This window comes from Hoplias malabaricus, chromosome 2 (assembly GCF_029633855.1).
Source record: "Hoplias malabaricus isolate fHopMal1 chromosome 2, fHopMal1.hap1, whole genome shotgun sequence".
NCBI lineage: Eukaryota > Metazoa > Chordata > Actinopteri > Characiformes > Erythrinidae > Hoplias > Hoplias malabaricus.
The window spans coordinates 11,730,515-11,757,701 of NC_089801.1; the positions used below are offsets into that span (position 1 = coordinate 11,730,515).

General features: G+C 40.7%; 1 protein-coding gene across 2 annotated transcripts in view; it reads right to left on the minus strand.

The window, feature by feature from the left end:
* Nucleotides 1-23,775, minus strand: part of LOC136687465 (uncharacterized) — a 37,035-nt gene extending 13,260 nt beyond the window's left edge. The window contains exons 1-5 of one of the 2 annotated variants that reach the window (XM_066661892.1): nucleotides 23,654-23,775; nucleotides 22,182-22,487; nucleotides 21,477-21,794; nucleotides 20,568-20,861; nucleotides 18,432-18,658 (exon numbers count right to left, since the gene is read on the minus strand). In XM_066661892.1, the coding sequence (XP_066517989.1) occupies nucleotides 18,432-18,658; nucleotides 20,568-20,861; nucleotides 21,477-21,794; nucleotides 22,182-22,487; nucleotides 23,654-23,687 (1,179 nt within the window). In that variant the 5' untranslated portion in view covers nucleotides 23,688-23,775. Of the gene's footprint in view, nucleotides 1-17,254; nucleotides 18,659-20,567; nucleotides 20,862-21,476; nucleotides 21,795-22,181; nucleotides 22,488-23,653 lie in introns of those variants that run through there. The other variant, XM_066661890.1, reaches the window with a different exon arrangement.
* Between the last annotated feature and the right edge of the window lie 3,412 nt (nucleotides 23,776-27,187).

A 27,187-nucleotide genomic window follows, 5' to 3' on the forward strand; every position in this document is an offset into this window, starting at 1 on the left:
GCAGAGATGAAAAGTGTCTGTTAACTAGGAAATATTATTGTTATCAAAGGAAATTTTCTGGGGTAGTTATTCATGCAAATATTTAAAAACAAATTTTTGCTGGATAATTTCTGGATAAACAGGGTGCTCCTCTATGGTTAAGCTAACCACTAAGAACTCTGATTTAACATGACTAGTGGGCATAAGCCTGTTAGGCATTGAATGTGAGCATTCTCACCTTAGATTGCTAAAGAAACTAAGAAAAATAAGTTTTCCAGAAGAAAATATATATATTTTTAAACAGTACTGTGTGCTGACTGTGCTTTGCTGACCTTTTTTCACATTCCTGAACAGAGGATGAACGGTGGGGGAAAGATTTAGGACCCTGTGTGGGTCTGACTCATGTGGCAGGAGCTTATGAACTTGTTTTTCACTTTTCATGGACTTTTGGTCCAGTTTAATTGAGTTGTACTTATGAAACTTGTCCCCCCTTTTCAGCCTTTCACGGAACACATTTTGGTCATAACCATTTTTGCATCCTCTTTTTGCTCTTTTCCAGTCTCTGCTGGCTGACTGCAAATGCGGCTCTGAGGTTCCGAATGGGTGTTAGCAAAAGGGACTGTTATTGTGTGGACAGTCATTTGTTTTTCATGAGCTGAGATTCTCTGGCTCATGGCATCCTTAGTCATTGTTGGAGTGTGAAAGTTTTTAATAGTCTCTGTGGACCTGGGGTATAGATGACAGGACTGAGCTTCAAGGTGATGTGAGTGTGAGATGGGCAGGGGTTTGTGAACCTGGGCCCAGATTTTCAAACACTTTAAGTCAATCAGTGGCTCAAGCCTGTTGAGCAGGTCCTTGCCAATAAGGAAGGGACTGTTTTCAATTGGAGACGCATATACAGGGTGAACCAGACTTATGGGTCCTATTGTTATGAGCACTCTTGCCACAGACTTTATTTTGATACCAGTGTATGAATAAGGCACAATTTGGAGGGAATGGTTTTGTAACTGCAATCTGCGTGGGGCATGGTCTGCTGCAGCCCACACTTCATCAAAGAGTGTGGATGACATCAGAGTGATGTCTGATGCAGTGTCCAAGAGAGCTTCTTGTACAAGCTTCTTTTCCAGGACTATTGTCAGGTTTAATCTACAAGCAACCCCCTTTTCTCTTAAATGGCCCAGGAACTGTGATGCAGGTGGTTCACCTTGAACAACCTTGACATTAAGAGGAGTCTGATTTTCACCCCCCTTATTAAATTGGTCAGACGTGCAAGTTTGAATTGCAGGGGTCCTTGGGAAATGTTCAGTTTCACCTGAGGTGTCTAAGAAGAGGTCAGCTGTCTGACGCTCCTCTTTACACAGGTGCAAAAACACCTGTTCAGTGGTTACTGGACTTTCTGTGCTAATTCCAGATACTTCAGACTCATTTGCATCATCTGAGCTTTCACACTGGTGCCAGTTCTCATCCTTGTTCTCGTTAGTCAAGTTAGGACAGGGGCTTTTGTCTAGGGTTTTGTCACGTGTGTGCGAGTTTTGGGGACATCCATGGTCCAACATATTATCCTTGGGTGCTGGATTCTCATGCCTACTGGCTGGGAATTTATTCTGAGGGTGCCCTGACATTAACTGATTAACACAGGGTTTTGTGTGATGTTGGGTTTCACCTGATCAGTGAGGACTGGAGTGAGGAGAACACCTATTGGATTGTAAAGGTTTATTATTCTCCTGATTTTCTGTAAGCCTGTGAGTTGGAGCAGGTTTTGGACACCATGATTCAGCCCTAGAGGCTTTCTCTAACTCCACAGGGGAAGGCAGAGTATAATGGCTAAAATTTTGTGGCATTTCTGGCCATTGATTTAAAGTTTGCTGGTCTTTTACAAAGCCTTTGAGTCATGCAGCTGTTTGCTAGACAGTGTGCGTGGACATGCTGCAACCCCTAGATAATAACTAGTGTTGGGATGGAGATTTAAGACAAACAGTGTTTTGAAATCCAACTCTTCTTCCATTCCTGGTTCATTTCGGGGCCCGAAATAAGCTTGTCTAAGGCGGTGATAATACTGATGGCGTGACTCCTGACTCTGTTGTTTAACTTGCAGTGCTGTCATCAGTCCTGCCTGTGACAGCTGATTGGAGAACTCCTTCTCCAAAGTGTCACAGAGCACATCATATTGTTTCCTGACATAGTTAGGTTGCCGTTCAATGAAACTGCTGACTTCCCTGCTGGATGTTTCTAATCAGCTAGATTCTGTCATCTACCGTGGCTCTGGGGAACGAGTAGGTACGAGTAGATTTCATTTGAGCCATCCAACTTTGGCTCGAAGCGCATTATGTGGCGCGTGATTCTGTCTAGGTCCTGTAGGAGGGAGTCTGGTACTGTGCTGAGGGCACATAGCTAAACTAAGAGAACCTGTGTTTGGGAGGACTCTGTTAACCTCCAGTGGTGGAGCTGGTGTAGGGGCTGTTGGGAAAGGTGACTCAGGGATACCTTTAGACTTTGGATTCTGCAGCTCCCTATGAGTGTGAGTACTTCTCTGTTGGTTGCTAAATAGCTATGAGCTTGCCTTCTCTAGCTCTGCTTTAACAATATTTAGCTTGCATTCTGTCTCTGACTGCAGGTGCTGAGACAATTTGAGTTCATCTTTGACTGCAGCAAGTTCTGCTGTTTTAGCATGCAGTGCCATTAACTGATCAGGCTCTTTGCGAGCATTTCTGATGTTCTATATTTTTGGGCTCATCATTTGTGTTTTCACTGCTTCTAATTCTGCTTCTGCTTCTAAGAAAGTGTGTTTAAGTTTTTCTATTGCTAGTGTAGTCATTTGGCTGGGTACCTTTATTAAGTCCTCGCCTTTATGTTCCTCCATTAAATGGAGGGCCATTAATTGTGACATCATATTTGCCATGTGAGAGGGCTCAGTGCTGTGGATCATGGCTGTATCTTCTGACACTGAAGCTCCTGTTGAGCTTGCTAATTCCAAATACACCGCAGTCAGGGGGTCTTACCCCTGATGCTTTGTGACTAGGTTGTGTGTCAGATTTAATACTAAATAATGTTTAATTATTGCAGTTTCATTTTATTTCACCTCAACCGATATAGATTTTATAATCAATAATTGGTTGTTTCCACTTATGGAAGAATGAGTAAAGGATAGAAGCAGTACATCAAAAATAACTTACAATTTACATGTGAATTTAGTATATTATATGAAAGACAACTGCTTTAAATTAACTTGCACTTATACTAGTCATACACAAGAGTGCAACAGTAACGCAAGTAATGCGAAAAAGGGCACTATAAATTGATTTCAGTTGCAATAGCACAAGTCATACACAAGGGTGCACCAGAGATATTTTAAATGCAGTAGTGCAAGTCATACAAAAGGGCACACCATAAATTGACTTCAGTTGCAATAGCACAAGCCAGCCACAGGGTTCCTGGTGCTTCCAGGGCTGGGTCAGTGGCGACACCTTATTTGCTTAACTCCCCACCCCACCCCACCCAAAATTTGCCGATCAAAAGCTGGAATTCGCAGACTTTTTGGCGATTCAGAACACATACACTGAGATTCGGGCGCAGTGATTAATTTAATCTCATCGGTGTGTCATACGCTTTTCATACTGGCGATTACAGTGACGCAGCACAGCTGATAAACCCACGGTATTACTTCACAATTAGGCGCACGGCGGCAGCCAAATAATTTCACAAATGAAAAGTGTGTTCACACTAAACATTGAATCAAAACAAAAGTGAAATGACACATTCAAAATATTAATCACATTCATAGTATCATACTACCGTGCCCCTTCTAGGGTGTGATCCCGCCTTGTGCCCAATGATTGCGTTTAGCCTCTGGACCCACTGCGATGCTATATAGAGCATCATATATTTTAGTTTTTACATATCAGTACTTCTACATTGATCTTGTAGAGGATCATCTACCTCCTGGTCCTCAAACTGAGATTTGCTCAAGGTCACCTTCGGTTTGGGACACATCTTTCTTCTTTTTCTCTTCTGACACTTCCATAAGTAATCCACAAGTGCTACAAGAAAAAGCACCAAAACAACACCCAATGATGAGAGTTCAGCCACTGGAATCTTAACAGGGGGTAGACCTGACAAAGAGGAAACAGACACAAAAATTTTATTGCTTGTAGATTGTGTATTATTGAGAAATAATTAGTTGGCAGACTGATCATGCAGACCTCAGCCTCCTCTATTGTCGAAATGCATGAGGAGACCATACTGTGGTTTTAGTGGCTTTAATCACAACCGAACATAGACATACTGGCGGGAACAACACGTAAACGTGAGATACAATTAACTAGTTACTGAGCATGCGCACCTTCAGCAAGTACGGCTTCCGTTATAGCACACAGCATAAACAATCATTTGTTAGAATGATTTACATCCTCTCCTTATAGCTCGTGCATCCTATAAAACCAAAATATGCCACATGGATAAAATTTATGACACAATAACTTAGTATCACAAATGACTTAAGACAGTATAAATCAGCAGATGTCTCAAACGTTGATCTGCAATAAAGCAACAATATATTTATGTATAACATGTTGTTATCTAAATGAATGACTCAATTGGAAACCAAAATATGTCTTTCCTTAGCTTTACAAAATAAAACTCAAAATACTTATAAACACAAAATTTGTTAATCAACATTGAAAATAAAAAATTGCTAGACCATTAAGGCAAGAGTCCAATGTATTAATACATAATTTTCCTTCTCTTTTTTTTTTTTTTTTTTTTTTTTTTTTTTTTTCTTTTTTTAAAGTTCTGAGTCCCTTAAGTCCATAGTTCAAACGTTGTATTTTGGATTGGGCTTACAGATGCAACCTGAGCGTGTCACATAAGGGGCATTATCATGCGGTATCTTTGTGAAGGAGGAAGGTGTAAGAATTTGCTGCTTGTTTGTATGCTGAGAAGGCACTTGGGTTGGTCGCGGTACCTGTTGGAGCTGTGGTGTGGAAAGAAGAGTGTCCGGCGTGGCTGGGTCGGTTGACTGGAAACTGAGTTCTGCAGGGTCAATTCGTTGGGATGGTGGTTCGGCAACCTGCAGAATATGGCGACGATTTCTTCTGTAGACGCCACCGTCGGATTCGACAATGTAGGAACGTGGCATATCTGCCTTACCGTGCCAAGGTGGTCATGTCCCTTGGTTGTCTGCAACCTGACGACTTGTCCTTCTGCAAGCGGCTTAAGTGGGCGACTTGTGATGTCATAGTGCTGCTTCTGAATGAGTCTTTTCCTCTTGAGATGCATGGAGATCTGCATAGCATTCTTTGGGGCTGGCGCTAGCAGTGTGGTGTTGATAGGAAAAGTTGAACGTGTCTGTCTGGACATTAGGCGTTCAGCAGGTGATCCTAACGTTTTGTCACGAGGGACATTTCTGATGTTTAGGAGGTTGAGGAAAACGTCAGTCATGTCTCTATGAGACTTTTCCATTAGTTGTTTGGCGCTGCGGACTGCTCGTTCAGCTAGTCCGTTTGACTGTGGGTATTCGGGGCTGCTAGTTACATGAACAAAGTCCCACTGCTTGGCTAACTCTTTGAAATGCTGGCTGGCGTATTGTCTCGCATTGTCAGAGATCAGGGTGTGAGGTGCTCCATGGACTGAAAAATGTCTCTTTAGTTTTGTGATTACAGCAGCTGAAGACATGTCCCGGAGAAGATCGATTTCAAACCACCCTGAATAAGAGTCGACTAGCACCATGTATTGTTGTCCGTGCCACTCAAACATGTCTGTGGCGACTGTAGATCAGGGCAGAGTAGGAACTGGGTACGGTTGTAGGGGTTCCTTCTGTTGGTGCGGCCGGATGCTGTTACATAGTGAGCAGGACAGCAGTTCTTGTGTAATGTCTTTGTTCATTGTTGGCCAAAATATTGTGTTTCTGGCTCTGCTCTTTGTTGATTCTATACCTGGGTGGCCTCTGTGCATGATGTTGATGTATTCCTGTTGTAGGGAATCTGGAATGACAGTTCTGTGACCTTTAATTACAATGCCATCTTCCACTACTAACTCATCTCTGTACGGAAAAAATGGACGAACAGGGATGGGAACTTGACGTTCTTTGTTGGGCCAACCGTTAGAAATCACTGTGCTGAGAGTCTGGAGGATTTGGTCCTTTGCTGTGTGGATTCGAAGCTCCTCCAGCCTTGCAGTTGAGATATAGCTGACAGACATTACTTCAAAGTTGTCGTTTGCACTTTTTGTTTGGGAAACGTCGTTGCTAGGGGCTCGTGACAGGGTATCAGCAAGGTACATGTGTTTACCCTTTTTGTATACAAGAGTAATGTCATAAGCTTGTAACCGCAGTAACATTCTCTGTAAACGAGCAGGGGCAGTGTGAATAGGCTTTTTTAGGATGGTTACAAGGGGCTGATGGTCTGTCTCCACCACTGTAGGCTTTCCATAAATGTAATCTCTGAACTTAGTGCACGCAAACACTACTGCCAACAGTTCTTTTTCGATCTGAGCATAACGCGTTTCTGTGTCTGTAAGCATGCGGGATGCATATGCAACTGGCTTTTCGTTCTGTAAGCAAGCGGCACCCAGTCCATAACGTGATGCATCACAGGTTAATGTTACTGGCCTTTTTATATCGAAGTATGATAGGACTGGTGAGCTGGATAAGCATGATTTCAGTTGGTCAAACGCTTGTTGGTGTTGTGTGAGCCAACACCAGGCAATGTCCTTGTGGGTTAGCTGTCTGAGCGGTGCTGCAATATCGCTGAGGTTTGGGATAAACTTCCCGAGATAGTTCACCATGCCAAGAAAACGTTGTATGGCAAGGGGGTCTTGAGGGACTGGCATGTTTGTGATAGCTTCAGTCTTTGTAAGGTCAGCCCTGAGGCCTTCTTTTGTAAATATGTGTCCCACGTAGCAAACTTGATCGAGGCGAAATTTACACTTGTGGGGGTTAAGTCTGAGCTTAATCTCTCGTGCGCGATCCAGCACTTTTTTCAGATTAGTGTCATGTTCTGTAGCATCACGACCTCCCACAATAATGTCATCGACTATGATAGCACAAGGGTAGCCGGCAAATAGTTGTTCCATTGAGCGTTGGAATACTTCACTTGCTGAGTTGATGCCAAATGGCATGCGCAAAAACCTATATCGCCCGAAGGGTGTGCTGAATGTGGTCAGCAGTGAAGACTTGTGATCAAGCTTTATTTGCCAAAATGAACTCTTTGCATCGAGTACTGAGAACACTGATGCACCTGACATTTGGGTGGCAACTTCTTCAACGCTGCGCATTGGGTAGTGGGGTCTCTTTAAAGCAGTGTTCAAATCTTTAGGATTGATGCACAGCCTTATCTCCTCTCTGTCCTTTTTGTGTGCCACAACCATCGACGAAACCCAGTCTGTTGGCTCCGAGACAGTGGTAATGACCCCTTTGTTTGTCATATTGTCAATGGGCTCGACACCATCGACATAGAAAGTGTCATCCGTAGTGTTGTGGTCTGGCAGCTCCAATTCTAGTTGATGTACAGGTCTTCTGCTGTATTGCTTCTTTACGAAGCTCGTCTTATCAGGACCTTGGTTGTATGGCTTGGACTTGCAACATTTCTTGTAATGGTTCCACTTCTTACATTTGTGGCATTGCTGGCCAAATGCAGGGCATTTGTCTCTCTGTGCAACGTGGTTGCCTCCACAATTGTTGCAATTTGTGATGGACTTTGTGTCACGTCTATTTGTTAGCTTATATCTTGTCCTGTGGTGCCCTCCAGTGGAGCCTGGCTGCAGTGCATCCACTGTGGTGGCTGGCTGTTTTGCTAGAGCTCTTGTATTCTCCTCAGTCATCTCGTAAACACGACAGATAGAAATGGCTTTGGAAAGGGTTAAATCACTATCACGTAGCAGGGCCTTTCTTATGCTGTCGTTGTTTATGCCACATACAATCTTGTCACAGACTAGCTCATCTGTTAAATCTCCAAAGTGACAACTTTTAGCTTTAATTCTCAAGTCACTGATGAAAGATTCAATTGTCTCACCTTGCTTTTGATTTCGTGAATGAAATTTGTGTCTTTCCATTATTTTGTTATGTTGTGGGTTGCACATTTCTCGAAATTTCTTCTTCAGACAGTCGGGGTCTTCTCTCGACTCGGCTGCATGGATGATGGCTCCGGCTGCTTCGTTCTCTCCTGTCGGCGCCCTAACTTCTGCGGCGTAGACAAAGGAACGCTCCCGTTCTATTGCTTCTGCTCCTGCTAGATTGAGGAGGATATATGCTTTCGTTTTGTCAGGTTTATTGGAGTGGGCCGCCTCGATGAAGATGTCATACTCCCTTTCGAATATCCGCCAATTCTCGGCAAGGTCCCCGTTGAAAACAAGCGGGTCTGGTCTGCGAAAGCCCTCCGCCATGTTTCTGCTTGTTCGTTCGCTATTTGTAACGGCTTCCGTTACAAGTACGGCTTCCGTTATAGCACACAGCATAAACAATCATTTGTTAGAATGATTTACACCTATCTTCACACAGCAATTGGCTTGGCCCAGGCTGGTTCCATCACCACGGAGGCTGGCCTGTCCTGCAGTTTAAACCAGCTCCTCTGTCCATTTTCAGTTCCACTTACCGTGCTAGTCAGAACCCGCACAGGACCTCCAGAGAGCAGGTATTATTTTGGATGAAGAATTTTTCTCAGGGCTACAGTGACACAGATATTGTAGTAGTGTGTTAGTGTGTGTGTTGCACTGGTATATATGGATCTGACACAACAGCGCTGCTGGATTTTTCTAAATGTTTGTATGTAAACCCATGAAATGTGTGGAACCCATCCCTCTCTGAAAGTTTGAAAAATGCACTGAAGTGGAAGTCGAGCGTATTGGGAGGTGTGACAAAGGGAGGTGATGGCAGGGCCATCAATAATTGCCATCACATTTTTAGACCTATGCTAAACACTGACACCTGAAGGAGGTGCGCCTATAGGCCTGGGAATCGCTTTTGGGAATCTGATGTGAAGTAGGCCCCACATGTTGTTTCTCCTTCAGTGTCAGATGTGAAAAGGCCCACTTCAGGGACCACTGAGCACAGTCTGCTAACAACTCACACCAGCACAAAACACAAACACGTGACCACCACAACATCAATGCTGTGAATGATCCACCCACCTAATCATACCTGCTCCTTACTGGTTGTCACGCCTGTCTCTGTGGACGTCTCGTGTCCTCCCTCAGTTCAGGACGCATTACCACTTGAGTCTGTGAATGACTCTGAGGACTTCATTTCCCATGGTTCAACTGATGGTCACATGACTCCATCAACCAATAGGAACTCTTTCGTGTGCTCCGGGTCACCTGAGTTTTAACTCACAGCTGTTCTGTTTTTATCATAATCACTCACTTACTATATAAACCCAGGCTGTTGCATCTACTACTTGCGAAGTATTGCTAACCTTTTTGTTACATACCGAGCGAACCTTATTTATGAAATCCAAACCGTGTATGACCCTTCCTTACGTTCCTCTTGACTCTGTGTTTTTGGATCCAGACTGCTATTGTTTAGTACATTGTGTTTTTGACCTCAGCCTGTACCTCACTATTCTTTGGATTCTCCCTTTTGCTGTATCTGCCATCTCTTTACGGTGTGCTTTGCACATCTCTGAAGTAAATCTCTTCCTGCTAAAAACCCGCGAGCATCTCTCTTGTTTACCAAGTGTGATAAAGCTCACCCCTTCACCATCACAAAGTGAAATGGTGGGAGGTGTTCTCTATGGGTAGAGTTGGGCGAGAGGCCTGAGATGATATAAGGTTGACTCAAAATAACACCGAGAGGTTCGATTTTTGGTTCCCTTCCACCTTTATTTACACACCCGACTTTATATTACTATTTACAATATATACACGCACGCTCCTTGAGAAAAAAAAAATTAACAAAACAAAATTCTCTATTAGCAGAGACAAAAAAGGATAATGACATCAAAATCAATTGAGTCTTATTATACACGTAAGTTATGCTTCTCTCGCCACGGTCTAGCAGAGTCTTCCCTCTTTTACCCTTGTGTGGTGTATATATATAGGTAGCCCCGCCCCCTAGAATATACCATTCCCTTAGGAGGTAAAATTATTGTATCTTGGATACACAAGTTTCATAAACAATAAAAATAACAGTGAACTAACAACTGTACCAAGATTCAATTACGGCCATGGCATGTTTAACATTCATTCATAATATCAATATTTATTAGTTAATATATTTTCCCTCTTCTAGATGCTAGTTCTCCCTTCCCTCTGTGGAGAATGGATTCAACCAGGTAAGTAAATCTCAGCATCAAGAGATAGTACTCTTTTCCCTCTCACATGACCCATATGCAGGTGAGTAAGTACAGGTAAGTATACATATAATGGTTTCTCTTGGTGATGTGTCACAGGTACTGTACATCATCACACCAAGCCTGACAGAATACTTCGCCTTTAAAATGCAGACGGCAGGTTCTGGTGACTTAACAACTGCTATTGGTAACCAAGGACAGTTGTTAGGACAACATCACTCTATATTGTAGCAATTATCGGAGTCTGTAACTCTATTGAGGCAACAACAGAGCCAGCAACAAGAGCAAATGGCGGTTATTTATGAACATCTAAAAGGTCTTGTTCACCAGCTACCTCCTGCCCCTTTGCTCGAACCTCCATCAACCTCGAATGAAGTTTTACCTTCTTCTGTTCCATCATCTCCCTATAGCGTGAGTAAACCGGATAAATATGATGGTTCTATGGATAAACATAAGGGGTTTTTGTTGCAGTGCTCGTTATTTTAATAGTTATTTTTTTAGTATCTCGGTTGACTGGTAAAGCCCTCAATTGGGCTACGGCCCTTTGGCCTCATGTACAGACTCTTTCTTACAATAGATTTGAGAAAGACTTTAAAACTGTTTTTGATCGTCCTAATGAGGGGAGATCTAATGGCGAACTAATCACTAAAATACGTCAAGGCAGCAGATTCATGGCGGATTATGTATTAGAGTTCTGTATTCTCGCTGCTGGTAGTGGCTGGAATGAACCCGCGTTACTCATTGTATTTCGTAACGGACTTAACGGGGACATCCAGTCTGAGTTAGCCTGTAGGGACGAAGATCTCACATTGGAGGGATTATTCGACTTGGCTATTCGTCTTGAACACCTTTTAAGTACTGGTAAACCTCGCAATATTGGAAAGACCTCCCAGGGCCCCCACATCCCTCTCCTGCGGCAACATTGCAACAGGGCATTTCCAGCACCTGCTTCTTTCACTCATCAGGCATCCGAGTCCCCTACTCCCATGCAATGTGATTCGTCGCGTCTGACACCAGAAGAAAGGTTTCACCGTCTACACAAAGGTTTATGCATGTATTGCGGCACAGCTGATCACGTTCTACGTCAGTGTCCGGCTCAGCCACGCAAATATCAGGCTCCTAACCCTGGAAAGCGCGAGACGCCTCCACAGGCTAATTTGGTGAGTACAATCACAAAGGGGCTTGTTTCGAGGTCCTTCACTCTTCCAGTGACTATTCCCTGCTCTCAGCCTTCTTCTCCTATGTTTTCAGCCTTGATTGATTCGGGAGCAGAAGGAAACATCATAACTGCGGCTGTGGTGAAGGAGTTGAAGATTCCTGTTTTGTCTCTGGAAAGATCCCTACAACTATCAGCTATTGATGGAGACCCCCTAGGAACTGGTTTGGTTTCTCAAATGACTGCTCCTGTTTTGTTAGAGACCAGCGCTCTGCACAAGGAAGAAATCAGTTTATTTGTTATAGACTCTTCTGACTATCCAGTTATTTTGGGGTTGCCATGGTTAATGAAACATCATCCAGTTATCTCTTGGTTATCTCTTGTCTTGGTCTCCACACTGTTTCAAACATTGTCTGCCAAGACCACAAATTAATATTCATTCAACCTCTATTGAGAGCCCTGATATTAGTACAAGATGTAACATTCCTCATGAGTATAGAGATATTATTGAAGTATTCAGCAAGTTAAAAGCCATGTCACTTCCTCCACATCGTCCCTATGATTGTACTATAGACCTCATAGAGGGAGCTAATCTTCCTAAGGCTCGGATTTATCTTCTCACACAAACCGAAAACCAAACTATGGAAGAGTACATAAAGGAAGCATTACAACAGGGTTTCATTCGTCCTTCCACTTCTCCAGTATCAGCGGGATTCTTCTTTGTGGAGAAGAAAGATGGGGGTTTAAGACCATGCATCGACTATAGAGGTCTAAACCAAATAACCAAAAGATATCCATACCCATTACCATTAGTGCCTGAAGCCTTAGAACAGATTAGGGGAGCAAAGGACTTTACTAAATTAGACCTCCGTAGTGCTTATAATTTGATAAGAATCAAGGAGGGAGATGAATGGAAGACCGCTTTTTCAACTAGTAATGGACATTATGAATATCTAGTGATGCCTTTTGGTTTGGCAATAGCACCCTCTGTCTTCCAATCTTTTATCAATGATGTTACTGAGAGATATGCTGGGAAAATTTGTTATTGCATATTTAGATGATATACTGATTTATTCATCAGACCTTAAAACTCATGTTCAATATGTCCGTCAAGTTCTCCATAAATTGTTAGACAATCAATTATATGTAAAAGGAGAGAAATGTGAGTTCCATGTACCAAGAATCTCTTTCTTGGGCTATATAATTAGTAGTCAAGGGGTAGTTATGGAAGACAACAAAGTAGATGCTGTTCTTAACTGGCCAGTCCCCACTACTATAAAGCGTCTTCAGCGATTTTTGGGGTTCGCTAATTTCTACCGCCGCTTTATTAGAGATTATAGCACCTTAGCTGCTCCTTTGACTTCACTACTTAAAGGGTCCCCTAGAAGACTCCAGTGGAACAGTTCAGCTGACGTTGCGTTCCAAAGACTTAAAGAGGCTTTTACTAAAGCACCAATTCTACATCACCCTAATCCGAAAATGCCTTTCGTTGTGGAAGTAGATGCTTCTGATGTAGGTATTGGAGCGGTTCTCTCCCAATATTCAGATCTTACTAAGAAACTACATCCGGTAGCCTTTTATTCCCACAAATTAACTTCTACAGAAAGAAACTATGGTATAGGGGACAGGGAATTATTAGCCATTAAATTGGCTCTCGACGAGTGGCGTCACTGGTTGGAAGGGGCACTACATCCATTCCTAGTTTTAACTGATCATAAAAATCTAGAATACTTACATAATGCTAAAAGACTCAATCCCCGTCACGCCCGTTGGTCACTTTTCTTTTCGCGTTTTCAATTTAACATTACATACCGCCCGGGTTCAGATAACACTAAGGCTGATACTCTGTCTAGACAGTTTGTTATGGTAGAGGACATGGAGAAGCAAACGGAGTAGATACTGTCACCCGGGGTGGTAGTGGCTGCGGTTAGATGGGAAATAGATGACAAAATTGATAAGGCTTTAGAATCCCTGAGTATTCCCTCTCAGTGCCCTGTTAACAAGAAATATGTCCCTACTGAATTCAGAGACTATTTAATCACTTGGGCTCATTCATCACTTACCTCTGGTCACCCAGGTGAGACACGTACTCAAGAATTGGTAAAAGCTAAATATTGGTGGGAAAACATGTCAGCGGATATTCATTGTGTTGTTGCGTCTTGTACAGTCTGCGCACAATGCAAATTGGAAAATTGCTTCCATTACCTGTTCCCAATCGCCCATGGTCTCATATAGCAGTTGACTTTGTCACTGATTTACCTTCTTCACAGCAATTCACCACAGTGTTAATGGTAGTAGATAGATTCTCAAGAGCTGTGAGATTTATTCCATTTTCTCATATACCTACAGCATTTGAAACTGCAGAAGCCCTGTTCAATTATGTGTTTAGACTGTTTGGACTCCCTGAGGACATTGTATCACACTGAGGTCCACAATTTACTTCCCAGGTGTGGGCAGCATTCTTTGAACATCTGGGGGTCAATGTAAGCCTAACCTCTGGTTATCGTCCTCAGTCCAATGGACGATGTGAACGAGTGAACCAGGAACTGGGTAAATTCCTTAGATTATATTGCCACAAGAACCAGTTAGAGTGGGCTCGTTTTCTCCCCTGGGCTGAAATGGCACAGAATTCCCTAGTAAATTCAACAACTGGTATCACTCCATTTGAGTGTATTTTGGGTTATTAACCTCCTATCATGCCCTGGACAGCGGTGACTAACGAAGTCCCAGCTTTAGACAGCTGGATGAAAAGGAGTGAAGAGGTCTGGGAATCTAAAATTGACTCCTAAGTATATCGGCCCATTTAAGGTTATGGAAAGAATTAATGCAGTTAAGTATAAGTTGGATCTACCCAAACAGTATAAAGTTTCATGGTCTTTTCATGTATCCCTTCTAAAGCCTGTGGTGCCAGGTCCTTTGGACGAGGTGATACTAGGCGAGGCACCTCCGTCTCCGGTGGTTGTGGATGGAGTCCCGGTGTACCAGGTTCGTGGGTTGCTGGACTCCAGGAGGAGGAGAGGTCAACTGCAATACCTGGTAGACTGGGAGGGTTATGGTCCGGAGGAGAGGAGTCGGGTTTGCGCCCATGATATCCTGGATCCTTGGTGTTGGAGTTCCACCATCTCCACCCTGACAAACCGGCCCCAAGGACGTCCCAGTTCTCACCCACTTGGCGCGGGCAGAGTTCCTACTACTCGACATTCTGAAGGTTGTCCTGGGAGGAGTTCTTCTGTCCAGCACCTTGTTGACTCGGGTGGTTCAGGGGGCTTACCTGCTCGTTCCGGTGCGAGTCGTCCTGGTTGACCTCGTCCTCCGACTGCGCCGGACTCCTTGGGGGGGGGGGGGGGGGGGGTCCACTTGAGTGTGTGAATGACTCTGAGGACTTCCCATGGTTCAACTGATGGTCACATGACTCCATCAACCAATAGGAACTCTTTTGTGCACTCCAGGTCACCTGACTTTTAACTCACAGCTGTTCTGTTTTTATCATAATCACTCACTTACTATATAAACCCAGGCTGTTGCATCTACTACTTGCGAAGTATTGCTAACCTTTTTGTTACATACCGAGCGAACCTTATTTATGAAAGCCAAACCATGTATGACCCTTCCTTACGTTCCTCTTGACTCTGTGTTTTTGGATCCGGACTGCTATTGTTTAGTACATTGTGTTTTTGACCTCAGCCTGTACCTCACTATTCTTTGGATTCTCCCTTTTGCTGTATCTGCCATCTATTTACGGTGTGCTTTGCACATCTCTGAAGTAAATCTCGTCCTGCTAAAAACCTGCGAGCACAGCAAAGTAATTTGTGAAGCTGGTGGTAATGTTTTGTAATTGCCCAGAGGCACAGAGCTCAGCTGATACAGGGGAAAAACGGCTTGTAGTAAAGTTTGGATGCTCTCTGCTGCTTTCAATCAGTCACCTGTAGCTCATATTCCTGGCTTTGTTGCTCCAAAGCAGTTATTTAGCAGCTAAAAAAATAAAATACCACCTTTTACAAACAAGCAATTCAGTTGGTCTCACTGATGGAGTGGGTGGGGGCTAATGGGCCATTATTTTTGACAGTGGGGAAGGTATTTCTCACCTGTGATTCACACCTATCTCGTGAATAATCATGAATACAGTGTCACATCAGATCCACAGCAATATAGAAGACAAACTAATTAAAATATCAGAAAGCTGTAACACCAGTGTGTAGCCAACACACGTCTACAACCTTCAGAGCTTTTTCACTATATATCAGCAACTTTGAATATTGTATTTTTTTGGGAAGTCCATGTTAAGAGTTAATTTATTTATTTAAATGAGACTTATCTAATTATGTTTTTGTTTATGTACAGGCTGCTGTTTCATTCACTTTGATTAATGCTCTCTCTCCCTCAACACACATCATAAAATCACCACTCTTTTACATAACTCAGCTTGGCCAGAGCTCATGTTGGATTTGTTTTATTTTTGTCATTGGCTCACACAAATGTAAGTAGACGTAACTTATAACTGGTTTAATGCCTCACCCAGTGTTATGCAGTGATGAGTAGCGCATGGAGAAATGAGTGGAGTCATCTCGAGGTCTGTAGTGTCCAGGCAGAGACCACCTTCCTGAACAATAGCAATAACTTTTGGAAACAGTGAGGAAAGGAGTTGAGAATAACAGATAACAAGTTCAGGCATGAGGCAAGAGGGTTACAGACTTATTGTTCAGTTATATGAACTGTATGGTTTTCATATTGTGTGCCGTGGAGTAGCATGCCTCTCTGTTTCTGTATGTCCTCCTTTCAGGGGTAATGAAAGTGGCTGCCCTAATATTTACCCAGTAGTCGATTTAAAACCACTGATGAATAACATCTATTATCTCGTTCCAGGGATGGCACAGTGGCGCAGCAGATAGTGTCGCAGTCGCACAGCTCCAGGTATCTGAAGGTTGTGGTCCTGTTCCAGGTGTCCGCGTGGGTTTCTGCCCATGGTCCAGAAACACATGGTGGTAGGTGGATTAGTGACTCAAAAAAAAAAGTGTCCAAAGGTGTGTGTGTGTGTGTGTTGCCTTGTGAAGGACTGGTTCCCCCTCCAGGGATTGTTCCAGCCTTGCACCCAGTGATTCTGGGTAGGCTCCAGGCCCACCATGACCCTGAATCTGACAATGAATGAATCTCATTCCAGTGGTCCCTTTTGTGTGGTGGGATATTTCAGGCAGCAAGTGAACAGTTCAGTGTGTTCAAAGCAGATGTAATGGCTAAACACGTGGAGTTACTTTGATGAGGGGCAAATTGCAATGTCCATACACTTTAGGTCAGAGCATCTTAAAACCACAGGTATTGTGAGGTGGTATGTAGTGCTTAGTAAGTGAAAAAAGTGGTCCATAAAAACCAATCTGTGAACTGGCGACAGAGTCACCAGAGGCACCACAGGGTTGACTGATACACATGAGGAATGAAGGCTAGACTGTCTGGTCCCATCCCATGGAAGAGCTTTTTGTGTGTGTACAGCTTTCTGTAGGAGCCAGTCTTAATTTTCAGCAGTGTGCGCTACAGTAGCTCTTCCAGGGTATTGGAACAGATTGGCTGTGCTTTGCTCCACTTCTACATCAACAAGTTTCGGTTGCCCATGACCCTGTCCTCTTTCTGCTGGACACAACTCCTCTTCCTATGGCAGTGTGATTTCAATAGCTTCCCTTTTGTGTTCAGAGAACCCAGTTCCTGTCTTAGACCCAGTGTCACAAGAAGTAACCAAAGTAGGTCTGTTTCAAATACTTTTATTTTATACATATTATTGTTTTTTTATTAAAAAACAATAATACAAGTGGAACAATTTTCATGTATGACATGAAGAAAAACAGTACAAAGCACCATAAAATATTAGCTACATCTTTTTTAAACAGACACCCTTCTTCTGTTGGTCATCACACTTATGGAAGCAATGATGGTGATGTAGTAAAAAAAAAAGAAAGCATTAGTCATAACAAAATTTTGTGAATGATGAAACTAAAAACCATGAAACAAATTTCCCAAAACATTTCCTGGAACTGCTCTTCATAACAGAATGAAAACGGTTCTCACAATGATGAGAAAGCATTCTAAAAATAACATAGCATTTCAACAAATGACACAGTGGTTAATGTAATAGTCATTGTATAAACTAGGTGCTGGATATTTTAAATAGTTTATCTTTGGGCAGAATTGGTCTCATACAGAATTTATTTCACATTTATAGAGTCACCTTTACAATAAACATAGTAACTACGCCTTCAGGGATTTTGACCTAATAATTTCTGAGGACTAAGAGATTTAGTTAGATAAGGGTATACCACGGTAGTAAAACATGGTACACTTCTGCATCACTGCTTTTCCCGGCTTAACCCTGATCTTCAGTACAGATTTGAACTCTCAGGCATAAGGTAGCATATTTCTAATGTAATAACTATCTTAGAGATTTCTTCTGGTTCAGACGTGTGGTGACCATCATTCATGACATATTGGATTTTATATTGTGTACTCAGTAGATTTAAATCTTTTGTGTAACATAAATGTAATTCAAAATTAAAACATTCTCCCACTCGTTTGTGATTTTATGGCATCTGTTGCAAATTATTAAACACAACAAATTTCATTTTATTTAACAAAAATAATCTAAACATTCAGTAGTTTGAAAATGACAAGAAAAATAATTTGTCACTGCATTCATTTTGAGTTCCATCAAGGAAATAGAGCTGCAAAAGCATGTGCATCAATTTGTCCTTTACTTGGGGATAATATTGTATCCAAAAGTGTGTGAATTTTGATTTAGAAACTTCCAAGATGGTGATTTGATCTTAGCATTTGTGAATGTAGAGGCTAACCGTGATTCTAAAATCTTTTGGCTTATGTTGATTTTGAATCTAGTGTATAAGAGAGCAAAGTAATATTGGTCCAACATCTACCTAACTACTGGTTTCACATTGCCATACTATTTTAAATAAAAAGATTTTTTCTTTCAGTTTTATGCTTTATGTAAACATCTACATGTAGTTTTGCACATCTACCTCCTGGTCTTCAGGCTGGGAATGAAGAGATTCTGTCTTCTCAGTCCAGGGCTTTGAGGTCATATTATTACATTCACTTTGCTCAACTGAGAAGTGTCCATTTTTTTCCCTCGTCGTCTGCTCTCGCCTCTTTTGAACACGAACCCCAAATAGTGCTCCAAGAACAAACACCAAAACACCAACAAATATTGAGACAACAACCACTGAAGTTATAACAGAGGTCATACCTGAAAAAGAGAAATAGACACATAGGAAAGAAAATGAGAATGAGCTGATTTGTTGTTCATTTAATCATTCATTGTCAGTAACTGTTTATCCAGTTCAGAAACACTCACACATTCATTCACAGCTATGGACACTTTTGAATCACTGATCCACCTACCAACGTATGTTTTTGGACAATGGAAGGACACTAGAGCACCTGGTGGAAACCCACAGAAAGAACATACCAACACAGTGACCCAGAGAAGGACTTGAACCCACAACCTTCAGGTCCCTGGACTGCGTCACTACCTGCTGCACCACTGTGCTGCTTGTTGTTCAATTAGCTAATGTTCTAGCTAATTGGTGGTGGTGTTAGTGTCTGCTGTGACGGTACAAGAGGATCAGACACAGCAGGGGTTTAAACGTTCAGAAGCTCTGGCTCTTTGAAGGTGGAACGGTATTGTAACAGTGGGATTAACCACCAAATGTAAGGGGTAAAGCTCAGAGCAGTCAGAACAAAAAAGAACAAATGTTTGTTTGTTTGTTTGTATGTTTTTGTGTGTGTAGGAGAGAGAGAGAGAAGAGAAGCAAACCCCCAGGGATAAATATTTAGACACTCGAAAAGAGGATAGAAAGGGGACGTGCAAAAGCTCTTAGCCCTTTTACCAAATTACTGGCTCTATATATTTTTTTTTTTTTACCCTTGTACTGAGCGCCATGTCTTTGAGCTTAAAAAGCCCTCTGCCCAGGTGTGGGACATTGAGCCTGATTAGCTCTGGGGTCGGCATAATGTCTCCCTCGGGTGGTCAGAGACGGCCCAGCACCAGAGCCAACCATTACAGGTATGTTTAAGCAGAAGAATGAGTGGTGTTTGAACATGGCTGGAATTTTACTTTTCTGTAGGTTTATATTCACTGTTTGAATTACCACAGAAAATCTTCTGTAACACGAGTTGTTTAGTTTTGTAGCGCTTTTGGTAATGCTGTTAGCCGTCTTCCTTAAGTAAAACAAAACAGCAAATATAAGTCAGTATTACCCAGCTATAGACCAGGAATAGAGCAATATCCCTTATCGAGATTCATGCTTTGCAATGTTTCGAGTTCTTTTCATTATCTAAAAAAAATGACAGATGCTCTTTCTCTGCCATGAGCAGATTTAACATCTACAACATGGCAACCAAGGCAGGTGTGTCTAATAGAGTGGCCAGTGAGAAGGCACAGCTTAAAAATATACAGCTCAAAATAATAATAATAATAATAATTATTATTATTATTATTATTATTAAAGAAAACCTAATCATGACAGTACAAACCCAATGCAACTTCAGGAATATCACTCAACACCAAGAACCCCCGCCCCCCCAATTTTGCTTTTTGTTACTGTCCTTGGCATTACTGATAGCATGTGGCAATACCTTAATTTGAAGTGTGTGTTTTTTTCTTTTTAAAAAGGTAGTTGCTGGACTTCCTGATTACAGCGATCCCTCGTATTTCGTGGGGGATGCGTTCCAAGACCAGCCGCGAAAAACTAATTTCCGCGAAGTAGAGGAAAAATATATTTTTTTATGTATTTAACGAATATTTGGACTTTTAACACCCACCCTTTGCATCTAACAATCATTCAATAATGTTTTTCAGCGGTAACTACATCTGATATCCTACCAGTTTCTTTAATAGAGTAATTCCTAAGCTGTGATTTAGCGTAAGTACATTTCACTCAGATGTAGACATGAACAATACATGTACTGTACGTTAAATATACTTGTAAATGATATATTTTGTCACCTACAGGCCTAGTCTAAGGCATGTAAATAATAAAAAAGCCCCCTTGAAAAAACCCGGGAAGTGGCGAGGGATTGCTGTACTACAAAAACTGAAAGTAACAGCTCTAATGTAATGCTGAGTAACAAGCAGGACAGCTTTAAACACTTACCAATGACTGTTAGTTTGTGAACGCCCACCACTTCATTTGTTCTGATGTCTGTGATGGTGTACATTCCACTGTCGGACTCTGAGAGTTTACTCAGCACCACAGCGTTATTCAGGATGGAGGCTCTCTGCTCGTAGTCTGGTTTACAATGAAAATAGTCTTCTTTTGGCTTGGTGCACATCCAGGACTCTGCTGTTTTTCTATTGTCCTGTGAGAAGTGCATCATCACTGGAGTTGGGAGGACTAGATCCAGAGAGACAGAGTCACCTTCCTTTATATAGTGTTCAAACCGATGAACTGTGGGAGAAAACAGAGATGTGTAATTAATATTTGACTCACACAGTAATGCGAACCATAATATACAAATGAATAAATAATGGATTGCATCTACTGCAGCTGGTTTCCTAGACACTACTTTAGCCACAGCTAGTTTAGTGTTTCTTTTATACCAGCATTTTTTATAGATTTCTACAACAGTTAGAATATAGCAGGTTGATCAACTGATTATCAGTTCACTGTTACTGACTTCACCAAAGTTACTGTTATAGAAGTCCTGTAACTGATACTCTAAACATATAACAGTGATATATTTGATATTATTCTTGTATTTTAAAAAAAGGGTACACTTAAAATTCCAATTTTTGCACAAATGGTGATGGACACTCACTCATTTTTGTCTCTTAGGGGCATCATGTTTCTGACCAGTTATTCCAGGTGTGAACACTGGTCTTTTGGCCAGTGCCATAAATGCTTTCACATGGCACAACAGAATTCAACTCTTTTTTTCCTATTTAGATTTTTACATTTTCAGTTTTAAAACAAATGTAATCTGTTCTCCCCCAGCATTTTGCTACATATTATTAGTTATTTTAAAAAGTAACTGTATAAAATATAAAATGAAAATATAATAACCTTCAACAGTCAGAGAAACTGTGTGTGGGTATCCGTACGCTCCGTCCTTAAGAGAGCATCTAAACAAGCCAGAGTCAGAGAATCTGACATTGTTGATGCTCAGAGAGAGGTCCCCCTTTTTGTAACCTTCTGTTGACACCATGGCCCTCTGCTCAAACCCAGAACCATACGAAATCACTCCATTCTCCAGTTTCACCACCAACTTGGTGTCTTTTTCCCACTGAATGTAGATGGAGGACAAGTCTGAGTATTTGTCCGTTTCAGCGAAGCATGGAAGCGTTGCCTGAGCTCCAACAGACACATTTACAACAGTGAGAACTGTAATGAAACATAAAAACAATAATAAATATCAATTTCATAAGCTTAATCAAATTTCAGTTCTAAAATAAAAATCTTATTATTGTTGGACCTGGAAGTGTTATATTGGAGTATATTCTCCTTCCAATGGAACAACTAACTTCTACATTTGGGGTTAATTCTGAATTTAAAAATCCTGTGTAGTCCAGGCCCAGACCCTGTCCAGGAAACTGACCTGTAGTCCTATATTTCCAGGCATGGATTAAGTCCAGACATGGCCCAGCTTTGATTAATCAAGTCCTTGGAGGCTACATCTGTTGTGTTCAATGTAGTTTTACTCCTTGATGTTATATGAACACTTTGGACACTGAGTGCAGTCCACTGGAAAAGCTTAAGGTCAGAACTTACCTAGAATGTCTAGCTTCTGGTCACAATGGTCCTTTCCATCACACATTGTGTAGTACCAGCCTCGGTCATTGTACCCAACAGACAATATAATCAAGGAAATATCTCCCCTTCTGATTTTCTCTTCAGAGCATTCAGTCCTGCCCTCGAACTCAGGAGCAACAGTACATTTCCCTCCAGAAAACCGAAGGATCTCTTTGTTATTAGTCAGCCATTTTACTGTAGTGCAGTTCTGTTTACAAGAAATGGTGGCACTGTGTCCAAGCTTTACTGTAACTGCATTGATGACTGAAACAACAGCAAGCAGGACTGGAAAAGAAAATACATTTAGTGTTAAGTGAAATCATTTCAAGAACAAGACGAAATACACTTTTCTGAAGATCTCACTGTATGGACACCTGCTCATCCAATATATCTTCTATAATCAGTAGTATAAACAAAGAGGCTGTTTTTCACAGCAGTTCTGCTCTTCTGGGAATGTTTTATGCCAGGGCTCTCAGGTACTCAAGTTGATTAATTACGTTTGCGTAATTGGAAGAAACTTAGTCATAATAGTTTTATTGCTCCACACTTCAATGTCACATGGAGCTTACAAACTCTCCCAGTTACACTGAGAGCATTGTGTGTTACACTAAGCTATGAACATGGTGTGTCTAAAACAAATAATAAAGAACATTTTACAGTAAATGTGTAACCTGTTACTCCAATGTTAAGAGATCGATGCACAACAATTAAAAAATTGCCAATTAAAAAAATAAAGCTATAAGCTTTGTATCAATTTCAGGATTCAAATGATCTATTATTCAGGACATTCCCATCAGACCGCAACTCACAAACTTCCCCCTCAGTTAACTGGAAGGAGAGTGTTGGGGTGTCCCCTGTTGACTTGGTTAAATCTACACCTTCTGTCACTTCTCGTCACTGAATCACTGCCAGTAGTGATTTTCATTAATTTGACTTAAAAATGTTTATCTAGTCTTATTTATACCGACAAATTGACATGTGAGGGGACACTTGCTGTGTCTATGTTTGGAGCAATATGTCAAATTTGATCGAAATAACAAACAAAACCCAAAGCTGGTGAATCGTTCCAGTTTATACAAGTTTATCTGTTTATCTGTGAAAGTTAACAGTTTCAATTTTTCTTTGTGTATCAGGTGTAAATGTAAGCTAGAGATCGTTTTTAACAAATGGATTTAATTCAAAGTCAATGAGAAGTTTTTAATGGTAAGTCTGGAGTCTCCTGGAATGTAAGACATGTTTGGAGTGGTTTTTCAACTTGATCAAACTAACAAAAAATGTATAATTAATCCTGTAAAACAAAGCCAAAATGTCCCAATAATAAAATGTGATCACTAACATGTCCCATGGGTGTCTGCAGGGGAGTGAGATCTGACTTGTATCATGTAAAGGAAAGATAAGATAAACCTGGAGTTTTAGTTGAATTCTGAGTTGCGGTGTGTGTGAAAACTCACCCAAAGTGATATATATCCACTGTCCATGCAGCATTGTCTGCAAAACAAAACTTCACAAGTGAAAAGAATCTAGAGCCACACTGAATTTACATGATTATTCTAAAACTGACAGCAGTACCTCGTGTTCCTGTTTTACTCTTTCACTTTCACTTTGAACAAGAGCTGTGACTGTCTTCCAAGCAATGGTGCGGGGTCGTGGGGTGGGTGGGGGATTGTAAACCATGTGAATGTACTCTATATAGTGGAATTATACACTATAAATTTAAGAGGCTGATCAATCAGTCTCTCTTGCTCTCTCTCTCAGCAGTTCCCTTTTAAAAAAGGTATATTTTAATTAATTAATTTATTGTCTGTAACCACTTGTCCACTTCAGGGTCACAGTGGGTCCAAAGCCTACCTGGAATCACTGGGTGCAAGGTGGGAACACACCCTGGAGTGGGTACCAGTCCTTCACAGCGTGATACACACTCACACATTCACCACATTCACTCACACACTCCCACCTATGGACAATTTTGAGTAGCCAAACCACCTACCAATTTTTATGTGTGTGTGTTTGTGTGTGTTTTTTTTTTTTTTTTTTTTTGGACCATGGTAGGAAACTCACGTGGACACAGGGAGAACACACCTCCTCACAGGTTTCACCCAAAGCGGGACTTAAACCCACAACCTCCAGGTCCCTGGAGCCGTGTGACTGTGACACTACCCCTATATTCGAATTCATTTTATTAATTAAACTTAAGTTGAATTATATTCCCCTGAAAATGTGTCCGTATTATACAAGTACACATCCGATCAGTACCCAAAAATTTTAACTCTACATATTTATTTTTAATTTTGAAAAAATATACTAATGGCTCTCTGGAATAAACTTCTTTGTAAAGGTTTTCATATGTACAACATGCATTTAATACTCATCAGACACAATAAAACCACTGACGGGTAAAGTGAATAACACTGGTGATATCATTCCTGTGCCCCCTGCCGTGCAGCATGTGAACAATCTGTTCATGAAGTTGATGTTGGAAGGAGGAATAATGGCCAAGTGTAAGGATCTGAGTGACTTTAACTAAGGCCAAATTGTGATAGTCATAATGTTTTGGTAAGTCATTCTCCAAAACAGCAGGGATTTAGGTATGAAGTGGATGGTACCTACCAAAACTAGTCCAAGTACAGGCAACAAGGTCATGGACTACAGCTGGGGGCTGGAACAGACGGGGAAGCCTTGCGCATCAATGACCCTGTCTTTTTTTTCCCACTGGACACAACACCTCTCTTAATAGTTTGAATTTTATGTCCAAAGAACATTACACCTTTCTTAGAGCCATAAATAATATCTCCTGAAGGTTTTGAAGAAATTTTTAAGGGAAAAAAATTATAGTAGTTATCCATTTGAAGAATGTGTTTTACGTATGTGTATATCATAGTCTGTGACTAGAAACTCATTGTCATTTTACATAAGAGTTTAGTCTTCTTGTGTATGGTTAGTTGTATGTGCAAAGTTATATTAAAGTCATATCTCTATGTATATAAAAAACACACAAAGTATGAGGTAAATATAAATATTTATTGTAAATGTTTACCAAGCAAAAATAAGTACATTTGTGTGTTTTTGTTCAGTGTTAAAACAAATATATTGCAGAGTTGAAAACAATTTAGAAAGACTAGAAAGAGTAGAAAAAAACAAAAGTACAAAAAGTGAAGAACATAAAAGCAAACACAAAAAGGACATAAATAAACAAGTTAAACATTACATATTCATATTTGAAATCTAAAGGTCACTGTTGTGTGGTTGAATTTATTTATTAAATACCCTACTGGTTCTGTAAATTCGCCAACTTCATTAAACCACAATTTGGATATAAATAAATAATAAATAATAGCTAATTTTTAAACTACTGCTGAAGTGCAAATTATCCGAAGTCCTATCTATAGGACTATTGCTTTTGTTATTTTGGTTTCTTCATCTCATAGCAAATTTTGAAAATATCAGCTGTTTTTCAAGGTTGTGCTGAAGGTTCACAGTGAGTGAAACAACAGAAACTACACAAATGTTTTGGGGGAAATCATGTCTCATTCAAAGTTGAGGGTTTTTTTTTTTCCTTCTATAAAGCTGTCATTTCTGAGATAAAATGTTTTGTCCTGGACGTAAGTTTGTGCCAACTTGGGTTTATATTTTATTTTTCAATGCTCTGTTGCTTATAGGCTCAGTTAAAATATAAACTCCTGTTCTTATAGTATCATTCTCCATAAAAGGATACAGTAGTTTTTAAATGTAGTATTACCTAAAAACACAAAGTGCAGTAAACAGATCTTACATTCCCTTACACTTAAAAAACAAAACAAAACACAACAGTCGAGTAAGAAAATGTCTAAAATTCTTAAAATTGTGTGTTTGATATTTTTTAAAACAGTGTTTGTAGACTTTATTTACACATCTAGTCAGTTATCACATGCTCTCAGAAAAAAATGTCACAGCAATGATACCCTCAAAGGCATGTCTTTATTTAGGGAACATACATTTACCATAATGCTTTTGACTTGTAAAGGTTAAAGTATTAATTTAAGTAAGCTATTCTCTGGAAAGAGAAAGATCCCTCCCCTGTGGGAAACACAGCATGTTCTAAAGATTGTAAACATATAATTATTTTTATTAACTTACAAAATTATTAACATAATTATTACTGCACTTCACAGAAGGTTTCTGTTCCTTTTCTAAAAACTAGGAGGGACCCAGAAATGTTTTGTCTTTGGTATCAAAGGTTGGACTGAGTGGGTCCAAGAAGCTTTTCACATTTTTATCTTGTTTCACAGTTATTCTCTAAATAAATAACACACGATTAAAACCCAATGCATCTTCACTGAAAAAGAAGTAGACTGTGCTGGTTTGGAATACAGAGTTTGTTCTGTGGAAATTATTAAATGTAATATAAATGTAAATTACATTTTGCAGTGTTCAATAGCTGAGATGTACACAAACAAGTTAAAGGTCTAATTTATGTCAGAAGAAATTCAGACTCAGATTTCCTTACAGTACGTCTGACAGGAATTTCATATGAAATATATTTTAAGTGATAAGAACCACACATCTGAAGAATGTAATAAAACACTCTCCTTCCACAGTCCTTCACAGTGTGAAAATTTCATGATGAATTAACCAAAGGAAATAATCCAAAATTAGTCTTACATTCGCATCCACTGAAAGAAGGTTTTATCCTTTCCTTGCATCTGGAAAGTTACTATATTGGGAGAGGCATGTTTTTAATTGGACATTTGCTACTTTAGCACTTTAGGACTGAAATATTTAGCTTGAATAACTGAATACTGTAATTTCTCCCTTGTGTTTGGACACTATTTTAGGGTAGATACTTAGATGTGTTATTGGGCAACTGCGTTAGTAGTAGTTAAAGCTAAAGCTGATCTGAAAATCTGTCTGCTTATGCTTGGTTAATTTTGGCAACAGCATTTTTGGTTTTGGATCTGACTACTGATCCAAAATATAATATTTTAAGTAAATAGCAGAAATATTTAGAT